Genomic DNA, 25,707 nt, shown 5'->3' on the forward strand with positions numbered 1-25,707 from the left:
ATTACAGTGCCATCGCTTCGAGAGATGAATCAATAAGAGCTGCTCGCTGCAACGGAGCGGCGTGGCGAGGCCCTCCTCACTTCGAATCCCTCGCCGCATCTCAAATTGATTCATACTCCTGAAGTGATGGGACGTGTAAAATGGAATTGACCTTTCACCCCGTGGCGGGGAGTTACTTACTCTGAGGGAGAGAGGCAGCTCTCCATTGGCCTGGTTGGATGAGTACAAGTTGACGTACTCCCCCTCCCCGCCCTCGTCATTTGCGCTCTCGCTCTACGGGAAAAGAGGAGGGACACAAACCCGTGAGGGGGCGGAGAGAGGCAGTGTTTGCTAACAGAAGTGTGAATATGTGGCTCAGGAGGAGAGGAAGCGGCTTGCCGAGGCTCTGGTGTAACAGTGAGCGGTGGGCTCAGTATCAACACGACCACCAGGTGGCACTGGAGAGCATCATTTATGAAGGGAACAGTATTTACTGGCAGAAGAACATGCAGTGCAACATGCTCGACTGGGATTCTGTTAACACTAATAACCAGACAGCAGACAGTTCGTGAGCAGTGATAATGACAACAAGAGGCCACTAAGTGAATGAGTCACTGTTTATCATCTGAACGCCAAACTGCTGCAAACTAACAGCAAACGAGGGTCCAGTGTCACGTCTCATCCTCTGTAAGCTCACCGCTGAGGTGTGGAGAGAGTCAGTGAGAGAAGACTCAGAAGGAAGACAGACAGCCACAGAGCCCATTGAGCCAGCCAGGGAACCGTTGGGCCCGCCCCCGCCGCCATCCAGAATGGTGGCATTGGTCAAGGCAACCTGGTCCAAGCTCTGTGATTGGTGGAAAGAAGGAAAGCAGGAAATAAAATAAAAGACAGGACTAGAAGATCAGAGAGGTGAAGACAGAGCAGATAGAAAAAGAAACTGAACAAGAGGAAGCAGTGTGTGTGTGTGTCTGTGTGTGTAGGGGGGGGGGGGGTTCACCTCATTCTCCAACACACACACACACACACACACACACACACACCAGCTCAGTTGGTGCTGCCATATAATGCATAAAGTGTGCGGGTTGGGTCGTTGGCCGGGTGACGGACCCTCAACGTGCGCCACCACTGAGCCGTCAGAGAACTCCAAGAAGCAAAGTTTCATTCTTAATCATTCAACCTGTTGATTAATGATCAGATCTAACGTCAAACACGTTTGACTAAAGTGATAAAACACTGGTTTTGGCTGAACTAGAATGACTAAAATGTCACAAAAATGCTTTTTGTTGTTGACTAAACAGTTTCGAAATGTCGTCGACTCAAACTAATAAACACAAGACTTAATCTAAAATAGCTGCCATAACGATCACTGAGTCTTTATATCTGTAGAGGCAAGAGATGTCTGTACGTGTGTGCGTGTGTGTGTGTGCGTGTCTGTACGTGTGTGCGTGTGCGTGTGTGTGCGTGTGTGTGCGTGTGGCCAGCTGAGCAGATGCCTGTCTGCAGGGAGGCAGTGGTAACCCGTTTCAACACGTTGCACATATTAGCCGTGTTTCAGCATACCAGCACAGAGCGCTGATAAACACACACTCGGCTGACACACACACACACACACACACACACACACACACACACACACACACGTGTTCATGCACAGACACGCAGGATCAGCAGGAAGTTGAGGCCTCTCACGCTCCTTTAAAAATCTCCTCTTTAAAAATCTCTTAAACAATACCGTCTCTTCTTACAGTGGAGGGGGGGGGGGGGGGGGACATTTATTATAATTAATACTTGACTTAATATTCCTTTCCACTCGTACATATGCAAACCAGCTTTCCTGGCTTAGCTTCCCCAAAAAACATCCCCCAAAAGCATCATGCCCGAAGGAGTTGAGGAATTCCAACATTCCACAGAAACAGACAAAAGGGAAGTGTGGACGTGTGTGTGCATTCAGGGTGGGAGGAGGTTACAGCATGGCGGCGAAGGGGAGACGAGACAGATGGGAGAAAGCGTGCAGACAGCGACTGACGCTGGAGGACAGAAAAGACGAGGAGGACAGGGAGGAAGAGGAGCAGAAACAGAAGGAACGTGCTTTCCATCAGGTCCATCTGGAGTTGCATTCCACTGGAAATATCGTGCGGGAGATCCACGCCGTGCCTGAGGGTGCCTCACACACTGTGGGGTCATCATGGGTCATCATGGGTCAACCCCCCCCCCCAAATACTAACCACTGTAACACATTGCCAGGTCATGGGGTCAGATCTGCTCAGAAATACTGTTTTAAACCAAATCAAGCGTTGTTGATGAATGATTCAAATAACCACACGCTTCATTAACAAGAAGCTGCTGACGGCTGAAACGCTGCAGTCCTTCGTGGTTTATAACCCCCCAACCAAAGGCCCGACAGTGGCTTGTGATATTTGGCTGCTGCAGGTTCACAACTCTCTGACTGCGTCTCTGAGGCCAACGGGGGGAAAGGAGAGGGTCAAATAATGACCTGTCATGTGGAGGAATGCTTCAGTGCAACAAGCCAGAGGCAACAAATAACTGCACACACTCACGACCGAGCAGAGCGCACATTAATAACATCCTGTCCACAGAAAACTAGAGCTGCAACTAACCATCCTTTTCATTATCCATCCATTTCAACAATATCTTTGGTCGATAAAATGTCAGAAGAAGGGTTTAAATGTCTTGTTTTTACTAAATATTTAGAATTTAAAATGATATAATACAGAGAAAAGCACAAAATCTCCATATTTGAGAAACTGAAAACGATTTCTCAAAATAGTGTTGCAGCTCTAAACACACACACACACACACACACACACACACACACACACACACACACACACACACACACACACACACACACACACACACACACACACACACACACACACACACACACACACAACAAATTCACACACGGATGGGTGGATGAGCAAAATTAAGGAGCACACAGCAACCAAACCACGACCCCTGAAGGAGGCCCCCCCAGCATCAACAGACTGCAGCACACATGGAGCACACACAGGTCAAGCCGCCCCCTGGACCAGGACCACACAGCACCCACACCCGAGTGGAGAGATGAAGGTGGAGGGAGGGGGTTTAAGAGAGGGGTGGGGGGGGGGGGACTCACCGTGGGTGTGGTCAAGGAAGCTTGGCCAATCAGGTAGGAGTTAGAAACGGACATGCTGAGGCCCAGCCCAGAGCCCGCCTCCTCCATGGCCGCTACGGACGGCTGGAGGTGGCAGGAGAGAGAAGAGGAGGAGGAGGAAGAGGGAGAGGAAGAGTGGGAGGCCTGAGAAGGAAACAAAGAGGAAGAAAGAAAGATAGTAAAGAAAGTGAGTGAGAGTAATGGGGGTTAGGAAAGGCAAAGAGGGAGGCGGGGTGAAAGACAGGGGACAGTTGATTACACGAGTAAGCAAGAGTGAATTAGAGCAGATTTAATCAAAGTTCAGCAGCAGAGTGAAGTGGTGAGAGCCGAGGAGGATTCTGGGAGTTGGGCTGAGACGCATCAACCTCCTGAAGTGTTACTACGTTTAAGTTCTTTTTAGAAAGCCCTAATTACTAGAGAGTGGCATGACATGCACAGGTTTCACACATCTGCTGTGACAGTCCAATTCTTTTAATATCCTGAGCTTTGAAGGCTTTCCAGAAACCAGGCCAACTACAACACGTTCTAAACCGGGCCAGCATGATCCGCTCTGGGTTGGTTGGTTTTTTTCACCCAGTTCCTTATCCACGCAGCAGTTGAAATGACTTTTTTTTTTTTTTTTTGCAAAGCTGTGTAAAGTCGCCAAAGCGTGTAAGCCTGGAACATGGGTTTATGGAGGAGGCAAACCGGCTTATTCCACTGGGCCACGAGCTCATCAAGTCCAAAACATGAGGCCAGATTAGGCCTCGCGGCAGGAGCAGGGACGAGTGCAGTTCGACTGTACACTCAGACAAAAGAATGATAAAAATAAAAGCGGGGCACGCAGCGCTCCAAATACACAGTTGTGGTGGCAGAGAGAGGACAATGGACAAAGAGACAGAAGACCGTGAGGTGGCCTGCGTACACTCACTCACTCTGTGATACTGTACATCCAGAGAAGAGCTTCATCTGTTTACTGTCCACAGCAGCGCTGCACAGCTTTAGGTCAACCACAGAGCAACTTGTCACCTCCACAGATGTGTGGCAGGCATTAGTGAGAACCATCTCCTGAACATGCAGTGGTCCAGTGTGGCCACTGTGACTTTGTGGGTTTGTTGCCTTCGTGGCTTTTCAAGGTCCTGTTTATTTGGAGAGCGTGCCTCGATATACATTGTTCTTCGCAAGTTCTCGCTTCTCACGATCTCCAAGAGAAATGATTCATTTCATTTCGGTTACATAACAATCTAATTTGTATTTATACTTCGTACTGTGAACATTTGCACATTTCTCATCTACTACTTGAACTGCACAGCTTTCAGTGTAACTTACATCTATTGCACATATTTGTAATAGTCTTTTTTCACATTTATATTGTTATTTCTACATTTGTTAGTCAATCTTTGCAATACTTACTTATATTTTTTATGACTTTTTTGATTACGTTATGCACCAATAAACACCAAAGCAAATTCCTTGTATGTGAAAACCAAACCAGAGCATAACATTAAGTATTCATGGCAACATAAACAAGTTACGGTCGTATGTATTAAGAGTTTAATACTCAAAGACTCAGCTAACTCGCTGCTAAACTGTGATTGGTGGACAGAGGTAGTGTCGCTTCAAACCAGTGAGAAGAAAAGAAATAAACAGAACTCTAATGAGAAAGAACGATAAGCTAAATAGTTCTAACTGTAGAAGAAACCCATCACTCTGTAGTCAAAAGAATAGTTTGTCAGGACCTTTAAAATGTTTCACTTCAGACTGACTGGCTCGACACTGCGGCCCCTCCCTGCTCACCGAGCCTGTGCGACAGTTGTCTCAATTAACCCAGACGCCGACCCACATTAAGATATGTGGACTCCATCTGATGTGTGGCTGATAAAGGCCGGTCTTATCTCCCGCTAACAACCCAACACCTGCGTGTACACACAGATGTCTGCTTTGGTTACACAAAAGGGAGACGGAGAGAGAAAGGAGGAGGGGGGCTGAAAAGGTGAGAGCGATAACAAGATAGGAGGAGGCTCCAGAGAGAATTGATGAGGATTACCACTGGAATGTACTTTAGACCCAGAACGCAATCTGCATTCCTTCCCACTCTTCGCTCTCCAGCATGAAGACAGTGCAACCAGCGCAGAGCTCCAACACAGAGGCTTGTGTGTTGTTCACAGGTTCCAGTGACCCGGTCCGCACGACACTCACGTGGTTCTGTGTTTCATCTCATACGTTAATCAACGTCTTGGTCTAAATTTGAGGACGATGAACTCTTAGCAAACTATTTATTTCTACCCACTCGCAAAACACACTGAATGTAACGCTGGTAGTTCCTAAGAAAGGGTTTTGGATTGCGGTCATCACACTTGCACACGTGGAGGTTTCTTACCAGTTGCCTTTGTTTCGGGGGCAAAGCTGGAGGCAGCAGCGGCTCGTGCACTGAGTCGGTGCTGCTGAAGGAGTCGTTGAAGCAGTACACCTCCTGGAAGCGCTTGTTGCGCTGCTCGTAGATGCTCTCGCTCTGCGGCATCTGGTAAAACATGGAGGGCTGCGGCTCGGAGTAGTCTTCCACAAACTGCATGTACTGGAGGACTAGAGGAGCAGATTGTAAAACATTATCAACAAAGTCAAGAATTCACTTCTTTTAAACATTGAACTTTGTTGTCCACCCCCACACCCACATACACACACACCCACCCACACCCCCACACCCACACCCACAGGAAGCGCTGCCTGTATGGAATGACACATTACAGCATTACAGTAGCTAGAGAGGAAGTGATGTAGCAGGCTTGTCAGGAAATGACCAAACGTTGCCCTCTCTGCCCCCGGAGCCGGACCCATTGTAGCACATCCTGGTATTCACTTCCTGCTCTTTATTCACAGTGGAATATTTCCTTGACATGAGCTATGCTTCAATGAATGAATGTCCAACAAGGCCCCACTGTCCCCTCCTAACTCAACCTCCTCCTCTCCTTGAGTCGTCCCTACATTAGACTCTTTGCCCTCGACTCACTCGTCTCATTTAAAGATCTTTCTTCTTCCCACCCCCTCTTTTCCCCTCACTTACTGTGTCTGCTTTTCTTTTCTGGCAGTGGCGGTGGGCTGGAGGGGACATCTGCATTCTCGCTGGCTATGTACTGGGCGACGAACGCGCCCCCGTTTGTCTGGGGCATGGGGGAGATGGGTGTGAACAGCGGGAAAGGCGGTGTAGGGTGCAGCTCCTCTTCTGACAAGTTGTCATATTGGGAGGGGTAGCGCTCATACAGCACCCTGGACCCTCCGTCGAGGAAGGGCGACTGGGTGCTGCGGCGCTTCTTCTGGGGAAGGGCGGGGGGCGCGCTTATACGTGACAGTAAGGGGTTGGTTTGATTGGGCTGTGGGGTCCAGTATTCTGGCTGCTGCTGGGGTGGAGGAGCACTGAAGCGGGGATGCGAGGGATGCTGTCCGGGGACCGGGGAAGAGGACTCGCTGTGAGACTCGGGCAGGGGGCTCAGGCACCCTCCCACCGGGATCGGGGGCAGGTTCTCCCCCGCTGACAAATCCTGATGGAGGAAGTCATAGTCCGGGTCGTAATTCTCTGTGTTGTCTGAAAAGGGGAAAGAAAAGGTCGCATTTCAATCATCGTATATTAAGACTGAACCCTCAACCAGATTGTGACTTAACTGTAGCCCAACAGGTGAGGTGGAAATATTAATGGCACATTAACAAAGGTTTGTCAAGGGTTGGGTTCTTAGAGTTGGTTCAATTTTGGATCTGGCTCACTGTTGGCTAAACACCTGGATTTGATAAGCTCTGATAAAAACAAATGTATCTGAACATTTTATTTCTCCTCCTTCTTTATTCATTAGCAAAGGTCGGTGTAGAAAACATTTAGGAAACACAAGCAGGCTTCTCATTTTTAACCAGCGGGGAATTCTGCGTTTAAAATTAAACTACTGTGTCTCCATCTGCCGTCTTATGATGGTGGCAGGTGACCTGAAGTCTTCACCTGCCACAGCCAACATGTATCCTGTATTTGGCAGGTGGCAGGTGCCGAGAGGTTTGAGCTCCATGTTGTGAACATTAATGTGTTTCTAGCTTCCCGGCCAACACAAGCAGACCACAGATCTAAATTAGATCTCATTTAATGTAAGTCATTGAATCTATAGTTGAAAATGATGAGAGCTGCGCCTAATTCAAAAGGAATTCGGATCAGATCTGCGTATTCGATGCTAGATTCAGATTTGCCATCGAACCCTGACTGGCTTTGTCTCCGTAGCCTTACCAAGCGTCTCACAGCTGGTGTTACGAGAACACTGACCACTGTCCTGCTCCATGGAGGAGAGCTGTTCATCAGACTTGCTCAGCTTCCCCATGCTGCTGCATGGAGACAGGCGTGGGGAGTCGCCCCCGTACGACTGGCTCCCCCCAGAGAAACGCCTCTGAAGGAACTCCTGCTCATAGTCCTGCTGCTGCACAGACAAAGAAAGACCTTTAGCGCTCGTTTCTTAATGGTTACTTTATTGAAACTACAAGGTATCCAATAATGGACCGTAGTCCCTCACCTGTCTGTGAACGCTGCAGGGCAGACTGGAGCCGCGGCTCATCGGGGCGACCACTGCAACCCGTGTAGGCGAAGGGGCCGACTGACGCTTCTTAGGAGGAAGAGCTGGTGGAGGGCTATCGACAAAACAGCAAACAGAAAGAGCAGAATGAAATAACAAGGATGTTGGATGTTTTTGTCCAAGAGGCAAAATCAATACGGACAATCAGGCAAGCACGCTTTCTCAGGCATGTATGCACACACAAATCCATGTATGAATACATGAACACACACATTGTCATCCCTCCTGTGGAATAGTGAGATGAAAGTGAGGGTGTTTCATGTTAGCCTCTCTCAGCTATGACATGGAGCTGTCCTGCTCGTCAAACCTAAATTCAGTGAGTTAATATCAGGTCGAAATGGGTCGAAGAGCGGAACACAAGGCACCATGGTATGAAGGCCAGCAAGAAGACACTGCATAGGTCAGTCACACACTCTCATGCACTGCACGCTCTTCTGATTGGATGAAAAATTCTTCAGGGAAAGTCCAGGATAACACAAAGTTTGGGATGATGCAACCATGCAAGTCAAAAAACACTTTCATCCAATCCAGAAGCTGTATGCGGGTCTGGGGTGGGATGTTATAATGGAGACAGATGATCCTATGGACTAACATACTTCTCCTTCTGAGAGGGTCTCCTTTGGCCAGCGTCAGCACTCAACTGTGCTCTGTTCCCAGAGTCCAAAATGGGAAACCAAAGATGAAACAAATTGAGAGAGACGGCAGAAGGTAAGAAACGAAGAGACAGAGCACCAAGCATTTCTGAGGGAGCTGCAGAAAATACACCAAAATGTTTCTGATATTAAAAGTAAAAGAAAAGGTCAGAATCTGTGAAAATGAAATATGCAGAAGTCCCCTAACCCTTTCCATAACCACATCCTAAAAACACTTTTTCGTAAAATGTTCTAAAAATAAGTTACATTTAAACAGAAACAGCTGTGATGAATATGATGAATACATCAGAAGCACTTCTGCTTTCACTAAAGTGTGGCCTCGTCGTCATTATCCAGTTTGTGTTCGGGAGGCAGACACCCTCTCCACATTTAAGAGCAGGCTAAAGACTTTCCTTTTTGATAAAGCTTATAGTTAGGGCTGGCTCAGGTTTGCCCTGGATCAGCCCCTAGTTATGCTGCTATAGGCTTAGACTGCCGGGGGACACCTCCCTGCTCTCTTCCTTCTCTTCCTCTCTCCTCCCCTCCCTCTCTTCTTCTCCCTCTCTATCTGTATGCATTTATGTGAATGTATGTTACTAACTCATCATCCGGGGCATCATCCCCGGAGTTTCTGTGTCTCATGTGGCAGGTTGCCTCTGATAAAGTTTACGTCAGGATCATGAATCGTGGCTGCGCCTGCTGCCCTGGTCCTGCTGGACACCGGGAAGCCTTTTTGACATTTTCCTGGATTCATCCAAACTCTCTTTTTCAACACAACATAATTTCTGTCAAATGTTGTATTTGTACTATGTTGTTTATCCTGTACACACAACATCTATTGCACGTCTGTCCGTCCTGGGAGAGGGATCCCTCCTCAGTCTCTCCCTGAGGTTTCTTCCATGTTTCCCCCTTTAATTATGGGGTTTCTTTTAGGAAGTTTCTCCTTGTGCGATGCAAGGGTCTAAGGACAGAGGGTCTAAGGACAGAGGGTCTAAGGACAGAGGGTCTAAAGACAGAGGGTCTAAAGACAGAGGGTCTAAAGACAGAGGGTCTAAGGACAGAGGGTCTAAGGACAGAGGGTCTAAGGACAGAGGGTCTAAAGACAGAGGGTCTAAAGACAGAGGGTCTAAAGACAGAGGGTCTAAAGACAGAGGGTCTGAGGACAGAGGGTCTAAGGACAGAGGGTCTAAGGACAGAGGGTCTAAAGACAGAGGGTCTGAGGACAGAGGGTCTAAGGACAGAGGGTCTAAAGACAGAGGGTCTGAGGACAGAGGGTCTAAGGACAGAGGGTCTAAGGACAGAGGGTCTAAAGACAGAGGGTGTAAGGACAGAGGGTGTAAGGACAGAGGGTCTAAGGACAGAGGGTCTAAGGACAGAGGGTCTAAGGACAGAGGGTCTAAGGACAGAGGGTTTGAGGACAGAGGGTCTAAGGACAGAGGGTTTGAGGACAGAGGGTCTAAGGACAGAGGGTCTAAGGACAGAGGGTGTAAGGACAGAGGGCTGAGGACAGAGGGTCTAAGGACAGAGGGTCTAAGGACAGAGGGTCTAAGGACAGAGGGTGTCGTATCCTGTACAGTCTGTAAAGCACACTGAGACAAATGTATAATTTGTGATATTGGGCTATATTTGATTTGATATTCTCATCTTCACTTTCCTGGCGATGGGACGACATACGATTTAATCACAATAAATTGATAGTGGTGAATTTCCATTATTAGGATAATTGTGAATATCCTCACGAGTGACTTTTAAAAGCGGTTTAGTTTCACTATCATGGTAGAGAAGAGACAAAGTCTAATTTAAAAACAGAGAAACAAAGAACACACAATGTTGTTCTTTCCATTTATTTATCCTTTATTGAAGCAGGGGGACCTTAAGATAGGACTTTTGATGACCTTATTCAGGATAGTTTGATTGTTTTCCATTAAAAAGGATGTTCACTTTAAAAAGAAAAATGTGTTTCTCAACAAATGTAAGAGATAAGAGCATATTTAGATGATTATTGGGATAATATTGTGCATTACAATCATTTTGACCAGGATAACCGTGACGTAAAATACAACATATTGTCCCCTCGTGGAGATGAAACCGAGAAAGAAACCGTGAACTGAGAAAGAATGTCATACACGTCACCAGATGCGTGAGGGAGCAGTACTTCCTCAGCACCGTTTGAACAGAGTGGACACATCATACATGTTGTCCCACAGTCCTCTCTATGTAGTAATTAATTGATGGATCTGTTGACGTGTGTGTGTGTCTTCCTCACCTGAGCTCTGCCATTTTGGCTTCAGGAAGGGGGGGTTTGGGGGGGGCCACATCCTCATCTGGTATGTCAGAGGCAGCTTCTGCGGGAGTAGCAGCCGGAGCCGTCTTATTCGAGACCTCCTGCTCCCGATCTATCGAGGGCATCTCGGACGGCACGCTGCTACACACATAAAAGCCGTCTGAGTGAAGGAACTACTGGGAGTCTGAGTGAGCGTGTTTGTATTCTGCACACGTGGGACTCACCTCTCGGCTGTGGGAGCAGGTGCTGCTGGTTTGGTTGGGGTGGTGGGTGACGGCTGCTCCTGTTTCTCGATGGTCAGCTTCACCAATTCCTGTTGGCAGAAAGAGCCAGTTTCAGTGGCCGCTACAACAACACCACCCCCACAGGAGGACGTAGGTTTCCATCCAAATGAGTCACAAACTTTAACCGAATTTAGAGAAAATTGGCAAAATAAAATACGAATGAATCTCGTTTCCATCCACTTGTGTTACACAAGAAGCTTCAGGGGACGTCGAAGTCGTCACCACTCAGGTTCGTTTCTGCGCACATTGAGAATGTGCATCATCACAGGTACCTGTGTTGCACCTGCTATCTTACCTTTACTCCATCCAGCACTGCTTTGATGACGCTGGTGACGGACGCCACATTTTCCTTGTCCTCCAGGTCGATCCCATCCAGCATCACCTGGTCTGCCCAACGGATAAGGTTGGCCAGACTCTGATAGACACGGTTATGGCAGGAAGACAGCGCCGAACTGTTGGCAGGGTGTGAAAATGGGGTGGGGTGAGGGTAAGAGAAGCACAAAGCACGTGGAGAAAAAGAAACATGGCAACAGTTAAGAGATCGTGTGCAGGAGGGGAGAGACGGTGCAGAAAAGAGACAAGACACAACACAACAGAGGGGTGTGGGAAAAAAGCAAAAGGGACAAGCACATGTTAGACTGGATGTGACACACACACACGATACACCTCCATCCATCGACTATTAAACTACATATTTAGGAGCCGTTTGTTGAGGAGCTTCACGTATGCCTGCCTGACTACAGGCTTGCTTGGGGGTTGGAATAAGTTAGCCAGTGTGGACAGAAGAATGTTTAACCACACGGGGAAGCGGGTGTTGTTTCTGCCTGCAGTGAATGGTGCTCTCAGACCCAACAGTAAGGTGTGGCCCGGGCCTGTGCCGACACGCTGCGGCTGAGTCACAGAGCTGGAATACCCATCCACCGTCTCCACACAGCTCAGCTTTACGCTGAGCAGGAGATGGCTGTAGCTGTGGGGGTCAGCAGGAAGGGTGGAGGGATAGTGGAGAGTTCAAAGGGTGGAGAGGTTTGACCCAGAAAGTACCAGTGGTGCAGGAAGTATTCATTTACTCATACCAACACTGGGAAAATACTCCACTACAAGTCAAAAGCTTACTTCAGCAAAGGTCTGCATCAGTAAAGAGTCATTGTGCAGTAACATGTCAGTGTTTTACTATATGTATGTTTCTGTATTAATATTACTGCTGTACATGTTTAAGCTCATGTTCCCTCCTTTACATCCTGTGGGTAGTTTAATCTACACGATGCGTCAGATTCTATAACATCATCATATGTTTGTATCTTTGTCTCTAAAAAGTCAACTCAGTTTTCAGCTTTGTGACATCATCTTCCAGCTGATCAAGAGGCTTTTTAAACACTTTATTTATCTGAAGGAGGAGGAGAATCTTCTCATGAAGGAAACTTCTTCACAGACATTCATTCAACACATGTAGAGATACATGTCTTCACTGCACCTGAAGGGAGACCAACATCCCAACGTCAGATAAATGTAGTGGAGTAAACAACATCTGCCTGTGAGATGTAGTGGAGTCGAGGTTTAACGTAGGAAATACTCAGTGAGTGAGTGAAGTGCTTGAGTTAATGTACATTCCACCACTGCCGAGGAACTAAGTCAGTATGAGTAGAGTTTGCAGATATGAGATTGATACACTAATCTATAAGCACTTTAATCAACTTCACACTGTGTGCCAGGACAGCAGGGAGGAGTTACACCCACTGCTGACCTACTTATCGGACCAATATTGATTTAAATCACTGCCGTCGCTCGAACACTTCAGTGCACTGTGCATGTTGAGCAGACGGAAAAACAAACTTTATTCACATGCGAGCGTGACATTCCTCTTCGTCACACATGAGTAACTTCATGTACAGTAGCTTATTTGCCAAAAAACATAAACTTCTACTGTGAGCTATTGAGGTTTGACTCCATCAAAACCCCTGGAGGGGGCTGCTTCTCACTACTGCAGCAACTATCCATCAATCTCTTCTAAACACAGGGCTGTGAGATACAGAATGCGTCACCTCTGACCTCCATACTTTCATCTGTGCTGACGGATGGGGAGACAAAGACAAAGAAGCTCCAACATGTCCAAACAACACTGCAGCAGCTCAGGGTGCTTCCACATAGAGCGTTGACTGTACGCAGAGTAAAACAAGCCGCGTTCACACATCTGAGCGGTGAAGATACACATCTGATAACGTGAGTAACACAAGTCCAGGATGTTGTCTGTCACAACATATTATCAGTCTTTACCGGCGGCTTGTGTGGTAGTCAACATCATGCTAGTTCTAACGTGTCCTGCATGCACAGCGGCTCCGTTAGGAGTGACGTCAGGAGGCGAGAATGATGGGAATGAATCCACAAATGATTACATCTAAAGCCGCAGTCGGGAAGCAATAACTTGCTGTAACGACTACTTTTAAATATCTGTTGTGGAAAATAAATGTTTGCAGGTTGCAGTATGTGCAATAGACTTAACATATTATATATGCATTATTATCTTGTGCTATAAATCATCGGGGTGAATAGGAATGAAGGTTTTCAAATAGACATATAAGTTTTCTATCAAGGGTTTCTTTTAGACATGTGACTCACCTGTGCTGTATCCGGGCCTCGACCTGAACCAGAGGCAGGATGGCTTCGAGCACCTTGCTAGCCGAGCCTGGAAGCATCTCCAGCACCTTCTTCTCCACGACCATTTTGTCCACGATTGTCTTGAAGTAGCGCAGCGCACTGACCACGTCCTTCTCATGCTCCTCCAGACGACTCACCTTCTAGAAGAACAAACACACAACGGTTCCTCAGTTATTGCACAGTTATTGCAACTACTACCAGAAGAGGATCCCGTGAATATCACTTCACAGAGATGCATATTAGTCTTTCAGATGAATATAAAGTCTATTTAATTATTATTAACTATTATTCTATACTGTGTCTGTAGAGAGAGTCAACCGTTTATTATATCTTAACTCCTACAGCGAGCAGCATGCATGGAAAGAATTACAATATAATATATATGAATATATTTCTCCCTTTCCCCCGATGGTCTGAATAACTCATTTTTAGAAATCGCACGACTTCAAACCATCATGCGGTACATTTGTGTAAATGTGATGGTCCCCCGTCATGGCCGATCGGTGCGTCTCTACTGTTTAATATTTACACCATCACCACAGCCTGGGCTCTCTCCTGTGGTTCTATTATTCCCATAGTTTGCTTGCAGTTCAAAGAACCATCTATCAAGTGATGTGGCTGGAGCCGCCTTGGTGCTACAGCTTCTCTAATCTTCCCCAGCAGCACTCATTAGACGGAGCGGAGGAGTTCATTCAGGAAGCGGCCCGGTTCCATTCATGTCTTTATAGGTTTAGACACCTGTAGTAGACGACAGCGACTGGGAAGCTGTGGGAAGCTGTGGGAAGCTGTGGGAAGCTGTGGGAACCAGCGGGGAAACTCGCGCACACACACAATGGGAGCACAAAACATTAAACAGGAAAACAATCGTCTCACAAATAAGCAAACAAATACACGGAAAAGAGATGGATTTCCCACAATACACACACACACACACACCTTGTTTGCAGGTTTCTCTGTACTCTTGGCTGCTGGCTCGGGCTGCAGTTGCTTGCCCTTCTTGGATGGAGTCCTCTTGATCTTGGGAGAGTGGAACTTGTCCATCAGTTTCATGGTGAACGAGGACAGATGGGACCGTTGCGAGTCTATGGACGGAGGGAAAACACAGGAAGTTGAGGAGGAGAGATCCCCAGGGGGGGGGAAAGAAATTAGATAAAAACAGATGGCACAAGCAAGTGTTGGTATCACATCACACAATGCCCCTCATCGGAAATGATGCTCAAGTGACCGGCTGCACACAAGAACACACACACACACACACACACACACACACACACACACACACACACACACACACACACACACACACACACACACACACACACACACACACACACACACACACACACACACACCTTCATGAAAGCAGAGTAATTTAGCAGAATGCCACTTGTTCACAGGGCTGATTGTAGTCCCCCCCTCTTTTAATGGCAGGGGAATTGACTGCTCACTCACTGTCTCCCTTCACCTCTCTGAATCAGAAGATTAATACTAACAACAGAGGTGGTTGCTGGCAGGAAGGGTGGGTTTTTATCAGCGACAAAATTACACATCTATCTTCTGTAATCTCCCTTCAGCTCGACAACAGCGGCAGCTGACATTCCACGGCCATCAGCGTAAAAACACTGAATGCCGAATAGGGAGCGGCAGCAGGAAAACACCACGAACTGGACTTCCAGCCGGGCAGGGCTTTCATCTGCACCATCGATCCACACGCTGCACACATATCCACCCTACTGTTCTTTCCCTCAACCCCTAATCCTCATCATCCCTTACTCCGAGCAAAAGCCAAAGTTTGCTGAGGCAGCCAAGAACGACTGTGTGCGTCTCATTAAAAACGCTGATGAGAACGCTTCCAGTGGAGTTTCCTACTGATACAAATGCATGTGATGAGGCATGCATGACCCCTCGGGCTGTTGCTTTACACTGCGTTTAAAAACAATCTCATCTCAATGTTGTGCAAAACTAAATCAACTCTGGCTGTTCTGCAGGCGTTGAGTTACTAATGGTGCATGGCGAACTCAATAAACTACCGAGGTACTGGAACTGTATCGCACGACCTTTGCGTCACCTTTAATCTGCATTCGACCTCATTCTTAACATCCAAAACAAGTGTAAGCGCTCGCATATACATGACAGGCAAACGTGTTGTCCTACATACATACATCTGTTCATTCAACACAACTCTAATGTTAGAAGACAAGACAAATATATCATTTTTTGTACATTTCATTAGTAGCCCAGTTATGTCACAACAAAGGCAAAAGCACTTTGTAACAGACACAGCAGCCTCTTCATTATTCGGGGAGTTCACATCATCAGTGGAGTAAGTCAGCCAGGCAGGAGAAGAAGGGACACAGAAGACAGTGTTTGAGTTCATCAGTCAGACTAGTGACCAGTGAAGACCCTCACAACCTGCTCATCTAAACAGCTGTTTGGATCAATACTGTGCAGTGTAGTGTAGCCTCAGGGGATGCTGTGCTGAATCAGTGCAAATACATGGAGTCTGAAACACAGAGCTATGACTGACAGTGTGTGATTACTCTTTCTTTGTACCCTGAGGCTATACATACCCGTGTTACCTGCCAGTGTTGCTGCAAATCAGGCTGCTATCCTGCTAAGGTTTCACTTTATGGCAGAGCTTAAAGCGGACTGTATGCGTTTGATTGCACGGCAGCCTCCATATGAATTTAGTCTCACATAATCCTATCTGTTTGACCTTGTTTCGCCCATGTTCCTGGCACAAGTGCAGGGCCTGTGGCTAACCTCATAATATGCTGGACCCTCGCGCTCAATTCAGGCCAGGGCTGGGCGATCTGGCCAAAACCTTCCACCAAGATATCAAGATATAGGTCATTTCATATCTCTATAACATTATATATCAAGATATACACGTTTTCTGCTGATTCAATCAATAAATAGTCTTTATGAAAGAGCCACATGAAGCCCATCTTTGTATGTGTCATACCGTCATAATGCCACGGTGATGTGAGCATTGAAGTTGAATAATTGCACAGCTTATATAAGTATAGTTGATTTATCGCCCGGCTCTACTGGACCTTCTCGCTCAATCCCTTCTTGAACAGGCCCAGAAGGACTGTGTGTGAGTTTACAGCTGCAGCCCAGCGTTGAGAAGCAGTGACATCAGCACAATGAGTCACCGCCGCCATGATCGATACAGCTGGTCCCACAGACACCATAGCAGCCCCCCCTCCCTTGGCTCAGCTGTTTATCATGCACACTGTCTCCTCTGCTCCCTGTTTATTTCTCTACCCCCTCCCTCTTCAGTTCTGAGAAGAGAACGCACCCCCCCCCCTCCTCTCGAGTTCACAGGAAGTCTGGCTCAGCATGGAAATGACATCATCAACAGAAAGAAATGAACAGGGCGAAACAGAGAAAGAGAGAGAATACAGTGAAGTGCTCTGTTATAGTCATGTACGCCTCGCTCTCAGCGTCCATCCACCCTCCACTCCACCACCAGAGACGGGCCCAGCCGTCCCTCCCGCTCTCCCGCTCTCCCCAGCTGCAGGCCCGCTGCCGTCCAGAGTTATGAGGGGGTGAGGTCATTGGTTGTAATGCCTATTGCACTGAATTTGACTTAGTCATGGACTGAATAAAAGACAGAAAGAAACCTCACAGTGAAAACATTTGTTTCCTTAATGTCTTGCAGCTGCCCAGGAGGCCACGATATGTCTTTCTGCCAGTGGGAGACGTTTCAGATCATTTCATCTAAAAGTAGTAACACCACATTGTAGAAGTACTCTGTTATAAGGTAAAGTCCTGCATTTAAAACTCTTACTTAAGAAAAAGTACAAAAGTATTAGCATCAAAACATACTTTAAGTACTAAACGTAAGCAGAACGGAGAACGGAGAAGTATTGGAAACTGACACTTTAATATTCCCAATTTATAATAACACTTTCTCCATGTTGATTCCTGCCAGTGCCTCCCAAAAGTCTCCCCCACTCAGTGCAGTGCACACAGCAGCAGAGCCTGATAAACAGTCAAGTGTGGTTACACTTCCATAAAGGGTGAGGTTTGACTCCTCTGTTGTAAACTGCACCAGTCACACACACACACACACACACACACACACACACACCTCCCCTGAGCCTCACTGTTACACTGCACAGTGCGATGAGTTCACAGTTCTGCAGTCAAGGCTCACGTATATATCATAGCAATAAAACATATGATACATTAGAAGGACGCAGACCTCCACCAAGGCCAATGGTGCGTTCACTTGCTACTTGGACGGTCACGAGCGCTACGAAGAAGATGGGTTATATTTTATAGCTCAGAACCTCAACCCAACATTTACTTTGGTCCACCATGAAGCTACTTAATATGACGCTGGCTCGGCGAGTCGAGTAGCAACATTTTTCGTCGTTTTTTCCGACTTCACATGAATTTTCCCATCAAGGAACTAGTTTTCCGATTATTCCCGCACCACATGAATCTCGTAACATTAACGAATGTGAAAAATAATCTGTGTATCTGCCCCGTGATGCGGATCCGCTCCCAATTTTTGAAAATCAGGCCAGTAGTTCTTCCATAGTTCTGCTGACTGAAGGACAAACCGAGCAGAAAACATAACCTCCTCCACAATTCATATTTGTTATTCTTTCTAATTTAGCAAACGTCTATACAATCAGTGACATTTTTTTCATGATGCTATAAAGGATGGATGAAAAAGAGAATCACTAAAAAATCAGATTGTTGACAATAAATAGTGAAGGACTTAGCCAGTAAACATCTTTTGGAGACGTTTAAATGCTGCACTGCTTTAAAAGGCCTTGGGGGACATTTAAAACAAACACTCCAGTGTGAACGACTCTTGAACAAAGCCTGGGAGGGTTCTCACACAACTCTGTGGTATCGCAGAGTCCCCATGAGCTTTCCAAGCTGCTGGATTGTCTCAATGCTTCATTACACAATAAGTAAATACACACACAAAATGGCTGTATACATTTATGGGTGCTTCACATATTTTCTCATTTGCAGAGTTAACTGTGGGCCTTCATAGTTTTTCAGAAACGTTACATATTAGATATCATCCCGAGAAATCTAGTATCTTCCATAGAAGTTCGACCAATCCAGGGTTCCCCCAACACAGTCCCATCAGTACAATCATTATTCAAATCAGTATCCCTAACAAAGTATAAACTCGTGTGACTTTAGATTCCCCTTCCCTCTTCTTTAGCATGGCTGACAAAATAAATGAAAACAGCTAAAAACCCTAACTGGACAAATCTTTACTGTAAAATGATTTTGTATCTTCTGGCGTAAACCAATTTGATCATGTTTTCACAAACGCCTTAATGAATAAATAAAGCCTTTGCACTCCTGAGATACTGTCTGACAGAGACATCATTGAACCTTCAAATAAACTCAATGTTATGAGTGTAAACAGTGTGTGTTATTTTCTATTTATAGGACAGTGTCTGTGAGCACAAGATGGTTTATATAAATGGTGCCAGATTGGTTGTAGTTTATTGGACAGCACAGACCAGGACACTCTCACATCCATATATTCAGTTAGCGTCAAAACTTTGGATGTATGTGTTGGTAAAACTCTTACATGCTGGATTTGCTTTAAAGGATTTGTTTAGGGATGCACTGAAACAACGGTCAGCATTGTATTCATCTAAACACAAAAGTCTGTGCAGAGCAGAGGATGTTCAGGGAAGTGTTTCAGTGGGAAATCCCAAGGTCCCAGTTGCTGTAATGATCCCTACAACACAACTGATGACCGGTGACATATGAGCTTGTCCAGATCTGACTGAAGAACTGACAGGCTGGTAGATTGATCTGGTTCTTGTCCAGTACAGGTGTGATCTATACGAGACAGCTGGTCGCCCCCCCCAACTCCCACTCTAGGAATAGGATGAAAACTGGGTAGAGGAATACAGGGGAGTCTGTGTTTAAGATTACACATGCAGCTGTCACCTCCTGCTGAACTCCCTCAGTGAGAGGACTGCTCAATGAAAGTGCTCAAGCCCTGCGTATATGGACTTGTTGAGCATGTTAGAAGATTTAAAGAAGAGTCAGAAAGGTCACTGTGCCAGCTGTTGAAGAGAGTTGGAGGGAAAAACTCATCGGAAAGAGTGCTTTCAGGAGATGGTAAGAATGATCTCTTCAGAAAAGTGGGACAGGACAGTTAACATGAGCTGAACTGATGTGTGGAGAGTGAATGGACTACCTACATTAAAGTTTGTAATCTCTACGGACTAAATTAAAATCTATGACTATGTGTGCACATATGGGATGAGATTATCACAAGGACACATTTATTTAAACACGTTTTACAGAGCCCCATCCAGTGTCGGCACATCATTTCGGACTTGGTCACAAAGCCCCCGCCTCTATATTTGGATCCGAGGAATATATTGTCCCTTAAATTGAAACTGAGTTCAAGGTTGGGCTGGAGGATATGACCCAAATGTTCCCGGATTTATGCCCCTAATGCACACCTACCACTGCCCATGTGTGTGTGACGTGCATGTTGTGTATGTGTGGCTGAGACATTACTGTGTGTGCACGTAAAACTAAGAATATGAGGACATACGAGACTTATTGGCCGGTCACCTGTGGCCAATAGATCAGTGCATCTCTACGTTTAATAATATGTATAGCTACTTTACACAGAATCCATTCACTCTTGGCTAGGGGTGAGAACATATCGATACACTTGAGTATCGCTGTATTAAGTTTGGTAATACTGTATTGATTTAAAATGAATAGTTTACATGCATCGTATCGCCACATTCTTGCCAGCCCTGCTCTTGACACATTTAGGTAGAACTTGTGAAAATGAGAGAACCCCCGCCCTGGGATACATGTAAATAGACAGTGCATTGTTTATAAGCAACCATGCCTGCAATGGGGCCTATTTGTCTATAAAAACGACAGCATAGTGAGTGAATTACTGCCTGCTACACTGTAAAACAAAAACCACTGGAGGTGCAGTGCCAAGCATCATATCTCCACAAGCAAGACCTGCTGTGCAGCGTGGAATGCGAGCCTGAGGCCCGTGAGATGAACAGCAGGGGGGGAAATAAGGAGGAAAGAGAGAAAATTTCAACAGGAAACAGTAAAGTGCTTAGTGAATTATTTATTCTCCCCATTGTAGTGGTTGGCTTCCTGCTGGCTGTGTTTAATTTTCACAGGAATCCTCTTTATGTCCTCAGTTATCAACAAGCAGCACTATAGAACACAGCAGGCAGAGGGAGTGTGCTGCACACCAAGCTACTGCTGGAGGATGGCAGGGAAGAGAGGAAGCCCTGGTATGGAACGTGGCCCTGGTTAATGGTTGATTGCAGAAGTAATGGAGGAAGAAGTCCAGTGGTGGGTTTTACAGTCTTCCCGCTGTGCCGGGCGAGTACGCCGCTCAACAACGAGCCACATGGAGACTGAGAGTTTACTAACTGAGGAAGAAAATGAGAAACAGTGGACACTAAGTGCTCAGTACACTTACCATCTATTGTATTTCACTTAACAAATGAGTAAAGGAGACACAGACGATGGTTTTCATATGGAAAATCTAATCATCATTGCAAATTGACACATCCCAATACTGGATTTCTTCAGCCGCTTACATCCCAATGACTTGTGAAGTCCTAAAATAAACATAATGGCAAAATCATTTTGACTCTGTAATTACATCAGGGATTATAATAAACTATTGTGTATAACTGAAAGGACTGGCTGAAATAAATGCTTCACTGAAGTAAAAGGAAATCTCTCCCTCGTAGTTCATTAATGTTATAACATACAATTACTTTTGAAAATAAGTTTTGTAGACTGGTTTAATTAAATGGTTTGTTTTTCCAAATAATCAACAATGTTACCATTATTGTAATTCTTGTCTGCAAGAGAATGCTCCATGCCTTTTATTTGTGAGTAGAGCTGCAGCAATAAGTCCAGTTATTGATAAGTCGGTTGACAGAAAGTTAATCACCAATGGATTACTCGTTAAAGTCATTTTCATGTAAAATGGCATCATATTAAAATGAATATCTTTGGGATTTGGACAAAACAAGACATTTAAAAACATCACCTTGGACTTTGAGAAACTGGGATGAACTTTTCACGTTTCACTCTTTTCTGATATTTTACAGACCAAACGATTAGAGATGTAAATCACAGGTTTCATCACGAGAGGACATTATATTGATTCTTCGGATAACAGTTTGAATTTAATTCAATTTAGGGGCGATCGATACGAAACAATATCAAATGCCCATTTCAAACAATCAGTTAAGTTTATATCAACTCACAAAAAGCAACTAAAATATGGTTACTAGGTTCTGTGCAAGGAGGTGCGCTTGGACAAAAATGGTGACACAGCTGTGCCATGGGAATTTCAAAATAAAAGCGCATCTTAAAAATGATAAGTGTCAATGTTTTCACTTTGCATCAATGATATTGGATAGCCATCATGGAATCGATAAATTAATAACTTACACAAACATGCCCCTCAGTGTGTCAATGATTAGTAAAGCATCCCACCAACCATGGGTCACTATGGGTCACTATGGGTCAATGTTCAGGAGCAGATATCAATGAGGTGATGGAGGTGCTCTGCGTGCTGGGTCGAATGGGAACAGACTGGACAAACATGGACAACAGAGCGTGGCCACACAACACAGGCGATCTATAACCCTGATCCATATTACAAAACAGCAAACCAAATCCATAACTGCTTAGTGAGATCTTGTTTGGTTGCCCATGTTCAGCCTGTGTGCCACATGAAGACAGTAAAGAACAGTTTCTTTCTTTGAGGGTGCAATCTGCGCTCAAATCTAACCACAGAGGTGACACAGTAGACAGAGTGGCTGATGATTGAGAAAACATTTATACGGGGAAACTCCTGCGGTGTGAACTAGACGTCATTACTCTCATGAGTCATGAGATCAAACTCAGATAAAAAACAATATCAAATGTATCCTCATCCACTTTCTCACGTTCAGCCTAGAAAGCTCATAAAAGAGGGAGAACAACATTCAACATGCAAATGCGTTCGGATTCCCTAACAAACAATCTCGTGAAAGAATCCTCATAAAGTGAACTGAGACTGGAATGATCTGTGGGGATGAGAATATGTTGCATTAAGGCATAATAAGCAATGCGGCGCGTGTAGAGGCACATAACAACCAAATCCAGACTAATCTCTTGGGGACACACCTTGCATTCTTGAGTGTGTTTGTTTGCGTTCTTATGATTCAGGATGAATGGCTGAAATCAGACACAACACATCCATATATTTCCATCAAATCTACAGAGGCGTTTAAGGGACAAATCCACCACTTATCAAATCTCACGTTGTATCCATGTTTCTCGCTTTGGTTTAAAAGTGTGCATTTTAATGTCGCTTTGAAACACACTGAGCTAACGGACGAGCTACGATCTACTATCTGAATCTGGGTGCTGGGTGGTGTGTAGATATGAGGGGTGCTGGGTGGTGTGTAGATATGAGGGGTGCTGGGTGGTGTGCAGATATAAGGGGTGCTGGGTGGTGTGTAGATATGAGGGGTGCTGGGTGGTGTGTAGATATAAGGGGTGCTGGGTGGTGTGTAGATATGAGGGGTGCTGGGTGGTGTGTAGATATGAGGGGTGCTGGGTGGTGTGTAGATATGAGGGGTGCTGGGTGGTGTGTAGATATGAGGGGTGCTGGGTGGTGTGCAGATATAAGGGGTGCTGGGTGGTGTGTAGATATGAGGGGTGCTGGGTGGTGTGTAGATATAAGGGGTGCTGGGTGGTGTGTAGATATGAGGGGTGCTGGGTGGTGTGTAGATATGAGGGGTGCTGGGTGGTGTGTAGATATGAGACTCTTTTCTTCCACCTGTACGCCTCTAAGCCCACTGGTGGTGAGTTCCTACTGGTACCATGGCTGGCATTTAGCCCACATTTCCTCCTTCCTGGTTAGTGTGTCATGACGGTGAAAACCACATTGTTTGTCCACATTTGCACATCAGTGCTGGTTCGTCTAACCAAATATGTGTTGGAACTGCTGGTGGCTCAGTTGCCTTATTAACCCCCACCCCCCGAGCTACTTTCATTATTATTACTCATTCATTCCGCCGCTCCACTGCTTTTGATGACCACTCTTTCACACCCTCCCTTTTATGTTAATGTCTGTGTGTAATTGCAAGTAAATTAGGGGCAATTTATTAGAGATCCTGCGTGTGGCAGCTTTAGTGTTACAATGAGCACATACAGTAGTGCATTATACCACACTGCAGTCACTGTGGGCTGTGCCTGACCGTTAAGGTATTATAACTATTCAAATTAAGGCTGTACGGAATAGTTTGAAGCTTCAATCGTAGCGCTGACTATTTCTTTCTCCCCAAACATTTCCAATAACTGCAGAGCGTTGTTAAGTCAGAACAAGTCATTTCCAAACTATAAAGTATTCTGCTTCAATCCATATTTGTTGGCATTTACCTTTTCAAAACCACAATTTTTATTACGATCAAAACAGTTTGCTTACAAAAGGAGTCACACACCTGTATTAACAGGGAGGTCTAGCAGCTATATAACAGACCATAAAAATGTATATAGCTGCAATACCACTGTGATGACGTTATAAAATGTGACGAAGCTTCATTCCAAAACTTTAATACAAGCTTTGAATGTAAAACAAAATTACATTCGGTGCAGCACCTTTCCAAATAATGCTCTCTGCCAGTAGCTCTTCCTGTTTTAATGTGGGTCGAGGTCTCATAGTGGGCACTGGACGAGCTAATGGAACTAGTTAATGGGAGCACTTTGCACAGCAGTTCAGTGGGGTTGTATTGAAAGTTATGGATGGAGCCCCGAGGTCTAGGTCACTCGATTGTCCTTTGTACAACAGTCACACATACACACAAAGTACATCCACGTCCCCAGACAGAAACAAACGAGACCACAAAGAGCGCCTGTAAACTATTCAACCAGAAGTGAAAGGTTGCAGAGGAGAAGCCACAGGGCCTGCTTTTCAACAGCATCGACAACAAATACAAAACAGTCCACAGCACATGAGCAGGAAGTGTTCGATGATGAACTGTGAAATTAAAAAACAAGAAAGCCACACACACACACACACACACACACACACACACACACACACACACACACACACACACACAGTGACTAACGGATTGAGTAAACAAAAGGGAGAATATGAAAAGGTCCAGAGGTTGAACTTGTACACGGTAGTTACACAGGCTGTAAATCTAGTAGCCTCGATGAAGATTAAAAATAACAATTACCTTGAGAGTTCCTGTGTATCGCTGCAGGGAGGGAAGAAATCACTCACATCTTCTACGCGTCCATATGGGCCTATTTACTGTATTATTGTTATCTAAAATAATTAGTATCCTTGACATTGGGAAGTTAATAAAATGTAAATGTGTGAAGAGCAGATGAGCTCTTCATACAGCCCACTGCTGAGTTGTCTCACACACAGAGAAATAACCTCAAGTTATTTAACCAGTTTTAAATGTATTAATTGAGGTAAATTAATTGCAGGTAACACAATTAGTGAAATAATCAATTTACAGTTAGAGTAATTTTTCAAAACAACAATGCCAACATTAGTTACTTTTCTTTGTTTTATGTTATAATGAACTACTTAAATCATAAGATAATGATAATAATGAATAAATTCATTGAGACAATAATCGTTATTTCTAGCTCTAATTGTAATATTGAATTTTCTCTCTGCCAAATTGGGAATCCATGGTGGTGAACCTGCTGCCAGCAGTCTAACAGCATTTATATATCATTTCCACATTTTTGTGGGTGATGACCTAATAAAATGACCACAAGCATTTGTAGCTTTAACGAAAAACTCAATAAATACTTTGAATGTAAATAAATATGTATTATAATTCCTAATACATTTGCACTGTTTGAAAGTGGGAAATCATACAGCACATGCATGCGCACACACACACACACACACACACACACACACACACACACACACACACACACACACACACACACACACACACACACACACACACACACACACACACACACACACACACACACACACACACACACACACACACACACACACACCCGGGAACCCCTCCTGTTCCTTCCCCTGACGCCGAGGCCACTGGAACGATTTCCTGTCCCTCGTCTCCCTCATTGA

At 45.3% G+C, this 25,707-nt stretch overlaps 1 protein-coding gene across 14 annotated transcripts in view; it reads right to left on the reverse strand.

The window, feature by feature from the left end:
• Positions 1 to 25,707, reverse strand: part of rapgef1b (Rap guanine nucleotide exchange factor (GEF) 1b) — a 44,582-nt gene that overhangs the window by 7,519 nt on the left and 11,356 nt on the right. The window contains exons 2-14 of one of the 14 annotated variants that reach the window (XM_029444699.1): positions 14,502 to 14,647; positions 13,527 to 13,705; positions 11,209 to 11,365; positions 10,854 to 10,942; positions 10,612 to 10,767; positions 8,310 to 8,360; positions 7,654 to 7,768; positions 7,374 to 7,560; positions 6,177 to 6,695; positions 5,496 to 5,698; positions 3,119 to 3,280; positions 677 to 823; positions 181 to 273 (exon numbers count right to left, since the gene is read on the reverse strand). In XM_029444699.1, the coding sequence (XP_029300559.1) occupies positions 181 to 273; positions 677 to 823; positions 3,119 to 3,280; positions 5,496 to 5,698; positions 6,177 to 6,695; positions 7,374 to 7,560; positions 7,654 to 7,768; positions 8,310 to 8,360; positions 10,612 to 10,767; positions 10,854 to 10,942; positions 11,209 to 11,365; positions 13,527 to 13,705; positions 14,502 to 14,647 (2,204 nt within the window). Of the gene's footprint in view, positions 1 to 180; positions 274 to 676; positions 824 to 3,118; positions 3,281 to 5,495; positions 5,699 to 6,176; positions 6,696 to 7,373; positions 7,561 to 7,653; positions 7,769 to 8,309; positions 8,361 to 10,611; positions 10,771 to 10,853; positions 10,943 to 11,208; positions 11,366 to 13,526; positions 13,706 to 14,501; positions 14,648 to 25,707 lie in introns of all 14 variants that reach the window. The other 13 variants (XM_029444698.1, XM_029444700.1, XM_029444697.1 and 10 more) reach the window with 13 other exon arrangements.

This window comes from Cottoperca gobio, chromosome 12 (genome assembly GCF_900634415.1).
Source record: "Cottoperca gobio chromosome 12, fCotGob3.1, whole genome shotgun sequence".
NCBI classification, from domain to species: domain Eukaryota; kingdom Metazoa; phylum Chordata; class Actinopteri; order Perciformes; family Bovichtidae; genus Cottoperca; species Cottoperca gobio.